Raw genomic sequence first — 9,152 nt, forward strand, 5'->3', positions numbered from 1 at the left:
CACCTTATTCTATCGTAACTATAAATTTTTATGTAATGTATTTTCCATGAATTTATTAGGTATATTGCGCAATATTTTAGATTTTCGCAGTTATTGTTTACATGATCATAGAATGAAATAAATGAAGAATTCGAAACTAGTCAGAAAATAGTCTTTACCACCCTTTTCTTATAAGAAGAGGATGGGAAGAGGAAGTGGATTTGACGGTGGAGGATATGCATAGGAAGGGGAAATATCCTCTTTATGAGCGTCTCCTCCTCCGTCGGATAAGGGTAGACAACGCATCTGCAATTGCGGTTGTCTATGGGCAGCGGTCGCTTTGCCATTTTGGCGGATTGAGGTCGCTTGCTCGTTTGCCACCTTATGTTATAAAAAAAAATAGGTAATATTAAAACAAGTTTTTTACCTAGTTTAAATTGACAGAAGATGGTGACAGAGTTACCCTTCCAGTACCATTTCATTCCATCCTTTTCTTATGTGAACAGGGAAGGAAACTGAATTAGAATCTGACCTCCGGCACGCACACTGATTAGACGGAACGGTGCCGATCGCTTAGTCGACCCAATGGGAAAAATAAAATCAATTCGGTGGGAAGATTGGCCCAACAGGAAACACCACACGTGATGGGGGACTACATACATTTCTACCTGTGTATTGCAGACGTTACATACAGCCAATGCTGTTGTGCTTTTCACTATAGCTGAATACAAATATTTGTTTGAATGTTTTTATTACCTTCTGATTTTAGTATTACAAGTAAAAATATTTACAAATTCAAACAGCTGTTAAGAATTACATATGTTGTGTAGATATATAAATGTATACGTAATTGCATATATTCGGTTTCACATTTAAACATTTCTGTATACGGCAACAACCTCAATTGCTTGCTGATTTCTACGCCTTTTGCGGCAACTTGCTCATACACTCTGTAACACAAGCTGTTATGTTAAAACGAAATTCTGAATACAATTCTAAGCTCTACTTCTAAGTGATAATGAGTATTATTGCTTGTGAGAATTATTTTTTTAAATTATGAATTACAGGATCGTTGCCAGTTGTATATTTTATCCTTCCGCTTAAGACCTTTTTGTTTGGGGCTACATTTTTTTTAAAGAATGTAACTGTTGTATAGTAATTTGACAGTTATTGGTTAATTTGGCTACTTTCATTTTTAATTAATATAATAACTACATTATTTATATATTAAAGCCATGTTTTTCTGTAAAAAAAAAGTAATCTATGATGCCAAGATTTAACCTTAAAAATAAATTTACGTAGGGTAAAGTGAAACGTTTTACAATAGTATATTTACTTGATATTAAAAAAAATATATAAAATCAAAATTACTGATTAAAATATTGTATACGGAATTGTTGGCTCTACGTGCAGCACAACCTTTGCCTCACTATTGTATGTAGATGTTCCAAAAATGGCGGCAACGGGAGTCGACTTTTTGCCGCCATTACAATTATGTGTTACGAAATATGTCAGCATTGTGAAGTAATCAAAAACATTACTCGCAAATTAAAACACAATATAGCGGAATACATTTTTTATATTTTTAAGGAATTCTTTCATGTTAGATAATTGGACAAATTCGTTGTCTTGCTGTTTTTTCTACCTTTTTAAATTGTTTTTACTAAAACAGTGTTTCAACTACAGACTAATAAAACTTTATTTAATCTGTGGGAGTAAGATTTACGAGATGTAGATGGTCATCAGATGTACGGCGACGAATTAACATATATCCTTTTAAGATACTTTGTCCAATCCCATTAGAACGAAAAACAAACTAAATAAAAAGAAAACATAATGTTCAAAATACTTAAATGGCCGTATACTGCAACGACATTTAAATATGTAACATTTTTAAATGATAAGGCCAAGTGTAAACTCTAAATTCAATTTTTATTTTCATTATAATCTGTGAAGCGAAGTGTTTAAGGTTCGTTGCAGTATTCGGAGGTCAGTTTTAACATATGTACTTCTGATTAGTATATTAACGTATTTAATTACAAAATAATCAAAAGAATCAGTTTGTCTATATTGAAAATATTTAGAGCACACACATTTGACTAAACTACGCACAACTGTGTCTCGCTTTGATTCCTATGAGGTTATATGAAGGGTCGCTTATACTCGACTTTTAGTGCAACTAAATAGTTGAATTGGCTGCGAAACAATCGACATTCGCACAACTGTTTTGCGATAGTATAGTCAAGTGCTCACGCTCTTAACTTTTGCATTAGTACTAGATGCAGATTTTTTTATAGAAATAAATTTTTCCTCATCAAGCTTGTTGTAATTTTTGTTAATCGCATATTACCATTAGCAACGGACAGAAATAACTTCGTTGTACATGACCTACAGCCGTACTTGGAACACTTGGAATAACAATTTCTTGTAACATCTTATTCATAAATAAAAGTAAATGTTGCCATACGTATTAATTTAAACACTAAAAGGGGAATTTAATTTTTTTCTGCCGTTATCTATTAATTATTGATTTTTAACAGATGCTTACGATCTTCTGTATGCAAAATAAAAAAAATGGATTGTTACGGTTCATTGTACGTTTCAAAGTGATTTTTTATTATCTTTATTGAAAAGAATAAAATATTTTTTCTAGTTTAGACGTGATCTTGCAACAACTATTTTGTTTACATCATTTGACTAATTGTTTTAATAAAAAAATCTACTAAGTATTACTTGCTTCTTTGTAGATTCATAGCTGTTATTGAGAAAAATACATACAATTTATTAGCTTATACAAGTAAAATTTAAAGACGGCAGTAATATTTTTATTCTCCCACAACCGGTCGTCATTCGTACGGTATTTAAATATCTTTATCGGGCAACACTGGCTCAGCTGATGAGTAACATTTCCATTATAGGTTAACGTTAACACTCTCTATTAATATCAACTCTATTGTATAGTCTTAAAGTTGAATTTCGTTTGCACTTCATATGAAATTTAAGTCATTTTAATATTGAAGTTGTTTACATGTCGCTTCGCAGTTCGCGGTTAGTTGCTGACTCACATACGATCAATATTTACGAACTCAAAGCTTTTGTTTCCAATAATATAATACAAGTTTTAATTAATATAGCTAATAACACTTGTGTAAAGAAAATTTCGTATGACACAAAATGGCGTCCTGCTATTAGCCCAGCCGCCATTTGCAAATAATCATAAAAAGTTTGTTGTTTATGGCGCTCCTAATCTTTACCTCAAAGGTCATAAATCAAGGTTAAAACGGGATTTTTCTTTCTCTGTTGTTTTCTGTTCATAAGTTATTTTTCATACTAATATTATAAATGCAAAAGTTTAGATGGATGGATGAATGTTTGTTAGAGTTTGTAGCCTAAATTTGGCATAGACGTAGAGGATAATCTGGAAGAACACATAAGCTACTCAGTTTTTTTTTAATTCCACGCGGACGGATTCACGGGCGAAAGGTAGTATTAAATAAATACTTTCTTAATATGGGAGTTGGATAGTTACGGTTCATTGTACGTTTCAAATTGTTTTTATTATCTTTATTGAAGAGAATGAAATATTTTTTCTAGTTTACACGTGAACTTGCAAAACTATTTTGTTTACATCATTTGACTAATTAGGCTCTAAGTCTTAAAGCTTGTAATTATTCATTTAAGAGGAAAAATAACATTATGTCAAGGATTAGTTGTTTTGGTCCGTACACCATTCTTAGAAACATTTTTCGAAGTATTAGTTTAAAGTAACATAGTGCATAAATAGGTCAACTTTTTTCCTCGATTAAATAAAAACTTTAAATGCACAGAAATAATTGCTTATGTTATAATAACTGAGTACCAAAATAAAAATAACTCTCGTTTACATTTGTAAAACCATAGATAAGAAAATGATTTTATATTTTTACAGCGTATAGGTTATAGGCTATAGCAACATGGAATTTTCAATAAAAATAAAAAGACCCAGTAGTAGATATAAATTCCCAGTTGGGGTATAAAAATGAGAAGTTTCATGTATTTTATGCATAGATTTTTGTCTCGTTTATCTGAACAAAAGAAGGGACACAATACATCTCGTGCGCAAAATCAACATTAAACAACATAATACCATCATCATTATCTCCCCTGCCTTATCCTGCTCCCGTAGGGTCGGGGCACCGGGTTTTCGTCCTCCAAATAACTCTATCATACGTCATCTCAGTCATCACTCCCTTTTTGATCATGTCTCCTTTCATGCAATCCATACATCTCTTTCTAGGTGTACCTCTACCGGTATATTCATAACTAACGTCCTTCTTGTTACATGCGATTCATCCCTTCTCTCTCTCATCTCCTTATCTTCTCTACCACGGTGGCTCCTCCCAAACTTCCTCTAATATACTCATTTTGTTTCCTATCCAATCGAGTTACCTCACATCCATCTTAACATTCGCATTTCCGCCACATTAGGCTACATAATAACCAACCTAAAAAACTTTTAACGTTATTAGAAAAAGGAACATGGCCGCCCGTCGAAAAGGAGCGCGCACCGTCGATGTTGCCCGCTCTTACAAATTCAATATTGAAGTCTGGAACATTCCTGCTGCAGAAATACTGCAATGCGGTGCAATGCAATCTGCAGTATTACAAATAATTAAATTGCAGGAAATTCAATCGACATTCGTATTGTGAATTAATCCAAATATAATAAAATTACAAAATCATACTGTTTTGAATTCAGATGACTATGAAATACTTTACGTTACCTTTATATATCTATGGTAGTATTATAGGAAAGAGATGTAATTTTAGATTTTTGTATGTATTGCATTAACTCAAAAACTACTGGCCTGATTTAAAAAAATCTTTCACCATTAGAAAGGTAATTAATCTATGAGTAACATAAGCTATATTTTTTAAGTTCACGCGGGCGAAGTCGCGAGCAAGTAGCTGTTTTATAATTTTCTTTATTATTGCGTCACGCAAGATTTATGTATATAGCGTTCATGAATTTATAATTCGAAAATTCGTATTCATGTTATAATTGAAATAACTATATATTGAACACAAGTATCGTTGATTTACGAGTGTAGTCTGCAATTTTGCATTGTATTCAATGGCCGTGACCTTAATATTTTGACAATTGATGCACAGATAGAACGCCCCGAGACATTTGCCTTGTGAACTGTGAAATACCTTGTGCCCGTGACTTCATCCGGGCGAAATTAAAAAAAAACCTAAAATAACAAATGCTTCAAAAATCACATCAAGGAATCTTTAAATGGCTTTGATGAAAATCGCTGACGAATTACCTAGTTAGAGTAAAATATTTTACGTTGCAAAATACTGGCTGGTTTCGTCAATTTAAAAAGTAAAATAAAAGTATCTGGTGTGACTGGCTGGTTATAAAAATTGTTCTAATTTAACACATGAGTAGTTTTTGTATGGAAACACCTTTCATTGTAATAAAACTAACCAATATAGTCACGCAAAGTGTAAATCGAAGGGTGTGAGCACTCAGTATAATGAAATAAACCGTTTGTTAAACTTCTATAAATATTAGCATGAACGCACAGTGGATGATACATGCAAAAAGGAGCCAAATAAAAATACAAAACAAAAAAGACTAATTGAATGCAACCCTCAGTAGCGAGCCGCATTAAAGGGAGATAAAAATAATAATGCAGTAGTAACACATATCCATATATAGAGGAGCAGAAATCTCTCCATTTCGATGTGATAAGGTATACGTAATGCAGTGAAGTTGGCCGCAATCGCCTCCACCAATCAGGAGGCTAGTTGCAGGCTCCGAGCGGAGGCGCGCGCGGCCTCAAAATACCCCACCGAGCTCCAGCACCGATCAAATCTGCGAGCAGTGCCGCGAGAGACGTGTGTCTAGTGTTTAAGTAAAGTAATTTATTTCAAATTTAAATACAAATATGAGGGAAATCGTGCACATCCAGGCCGGCCAATGCGGCAACCAGATCGGAGCTAAAGTAAGTATCAATATGTGGTCTAACAAATTAACAACACAATTCGCCGGTTGTACAAAGTATGTGCCCAAGTACGAGTAACGGTTTGTATCTATCATAATCATGGAATTCACTAGAAATTACATTTTACATGCATTCACTAAAACATAAACATCGACGGAACGTCAAATTATTATATTCTTTGACCAAATTATAAGCGATACTTCTTTACTGCATAGACTCATTCATTGTCAAAAAATAGAATTCGAAATTCAAATTTTTCTCTCGCGCGCTGTCATGTCAACAACCAACCCTTCGTTCCCGCGCATGCTCAGTCAGCCAGAGAAAAAAAACAACCATTTGTCATACCCCTAAAGCATGACATCATATGTATTTATAGAAAAATGATTAAGCGAAGTTGTTCATTACAATTAATACCTAAACGGACTTGTTTTCCTTATAAGCATTTATTAATGTGATAATAATAGTGGTTTAATACAATTTTAACAAAACTTGTTTTCCTCGCGTTTGTCTTACGTCAGTTTGGCAAATTAAAAAAAAGAATAATGTCTATGGACGGCTGATTTCTCAGTTCTCACGTTAAATATCGATACAGCACCGACCTAGTTGTTAGAAACTGAATAATTATCAACTTTCCTATCGAACCTGGCGGTGAAATTGTCTAGAATTAATTGCTTGCAATTTTCTTTGCATCCGCTCTATTGGATGTCTAGATACAAATCTACGGACAACATAATTGAGTTACTTTTCCTATTATCTTGTAATGGCATCTTAGTGGAACTTTGTAGATCGAAATCATTACAATATAAATTACTTAAACGTCCATTTAATGGGTTTATTTTAATAAACATAAATTTGATTGTACTTTGCTGTTTCAGTTGCATTATATAGGTTTATGACCTAAATAATCAAAACATGCATTCCGTGATATATTACTAAGAAAAAATGCTAAGACATGAAATGCTCTAACATCGTGACTCACATATAAAACGACTTTGGAATGTCAACGTGTGAAAGAGATAGACTGCATTTTACGCTCGAAATTCATACGGCAATTATGTTTTGAGCAATAAAATTATGTACGGCGTTTTCTATTGAATTAAATTTTGAGAACAGAGCACTATAAAATAGAGGGCACGCCTGCACGGCCAATTTCACCGTATGATTGTACTTCACGAACGAAACAATAGAGTAAAAACCGGCGATGACCTCAACTTTTTTTCTACTCTGTTGATTTTACGCGCGAATTTAATAGGTGAATTGATTTGACGTTTATTTTTTTTACAGTGTGTCAAAGGTAAATGTTATTATGCCAGATCGATACTTTAAAAAAGTAATTAAATATGTTGATTATGTGTTCTGTTGATTTAAATTTTAATCGTTTTAAGCTAAATAAAGGGAGAGAGTATTTTATTTTTAGAAATATTATAGAGAAAACTGTGTTTTTGTATATTTGCTGAATCTGTAGTTATCTTATCATATTTTTACGAGTGTTCTTATTAACTAAGTTACAGGATAGATTAGAGGGGCCGTTGAACCGACGGTCGTCGACCGAGAATTATAAATAACCACCATTGGGCTGCCATAGCGCAAAGTGGCACTCTCCAGAGATATTCTAATTTAGACTAAGAAGTCCGTCTGAGAGGTTGCAAGTTATATTCGTAGAACTGCAGCAGAGACTAAAGATAATTCTAACCAACGATTGGCCGACTTTACGAATATACGCACTAAATCTAGCTTACATTTCTAACTTGAAAATATTTAAAGTGTAGTTCTCTAAGCTTAACAAACCTTAAAGAACAGTACAAAAGTCAAATTAAAATGTAACCATTTGCATAGACTTTTTCTCCACTTCCTTAGTTTTTTATTTGAGATTTCTATAATCTTTTAAAAGTAATAATATAATCAGAGAAGTATTTTTGTGTCATCCGCTGATGCGGGTCGTCTTATCCCATCTTTTTTCTCTCTGTTCATTGTTACTGATGTTTCTCACGCAACTTTCATGTCTGCGTTTCATCTAGTTACAAGGAAAGTCACCTTTCCCTCCACCATTACACCAATCGCCTTTCACTTTTTGTTATTATTTAAAAACTCATTTCGCTGTCATGTTTTTTGTCTCATTTTTGACATTAGCAATTTAATCTCCTGTAGATAATAAATATTAAAACGTCAAATTGACAGGTACGTTTTATAGCATCAAAGAATATACATTAAATCAGATATGCCAAAATGTAAAATGTACTTGGGCTTTATGTAAACAATCTTGTCAAGTAGTCTTTTAAATATTTATTTATCGAAACCCTGAACTAAAAGCCGATGTCCATGTTAGTCATTTAGTCTTATAAGGCGATGTCGCGTCGCCGTACCCACACAGCTCGCCTACAGACGGATGACATCATACCGTTGCCTCTCAAGAACATGTACAATGAATTTTAATGCCCGCCGAACAGTCGCTAAGCTACTAGTACTTCTTTTGACTAAACTTTGTTTTCATGATTACGTAAACGGCTATAAGCTAGTCATATTTAAACTGTATTCGACTATTGCGATAAACGAACATTTTTGTTATGTAAATCGATTCGTCATTCGTTTCTTGCCATATGGTCGACGTTGTAGCATATATGCTAATGAGTTGGATGTTACACAATGTGTACTTACTGAGAGGAGATAAGTCTGAGACGTGGGCGTTGCCCGTCGCCAAGGCAACTGGAGCTCGGTTAAGCTTTAGTTACAGATATTCTGCACATCCTGTCGCCCATTAGCGCTACGGTTCATTGCGCTTTGTCGAAGAGTCTCTATTTAACGAGATCAATTTCATTTAAACATAGTAAATATGAATAGACTGTACACAAGTCTACGATGGCTTTATATCGAAATGTCCCCCTGAGCCGTTACTGCTCTAAAACTGGTTTGAAAGCACTGCACTCGACCGTTGTACCGTTCGAGAAAGCGATGCGCTTTCGTGCAGGAATTTTAATAAGTTCAGCTATCGATTTAAAAATAATAAAAGCATCCATATAGAGGTATAGCTAAAGTTTTCTGATAATAGACGATTCTATTCAAAAATTCAACATATTTTACCGATACTGCAAAATACTTAGGTACTTTCTATTACTTTATTACTCTTTATTCAGTGACCTTTTTAAGTTGAGTTCCGGCCAAAGAGTAATCTCTAATTGATTT

At 33.6% G+C, this 9,152-nt stretch overlaps 1 protein-coding gene across 1 annotated transcript in view; it reads left to right on the forward strand.

Moving 5' to 3' along the window:
* Window positions 1–5,831: 5,831 nt before the first annotated feature.
* Window positions 5,832–9,152, forward strand: part of LOC106102877 (tubulin beta-1 chain) — a gene marked incomplete in the record, with an annotated part of 5,101 nt that continues 1,780 nt past the window's right edge. Inside the window, 1 exon segment of the mRNA XM_013282475.1 lies at window positions 5,832–5,972. Within this exon segment, the coding sequence (XP_013137929.1) occupies window positions 5,916–5,972 (57 nt within the window).

The sequence above is a fragment of the Papilio polytes genome, unplaced genomic scaffold, assembly GCF_000836215.1.
Source record: "Papilio polytes unplaced genomic scaffold, Ppol_1.0 DF823901.1, whole genome shotgun sequence".
NCBI lineage: Eukaryota > Metazoa > Arthropoda > Insecta > Lepidoptera > Papilionidae > Papilio > Papilio polytes.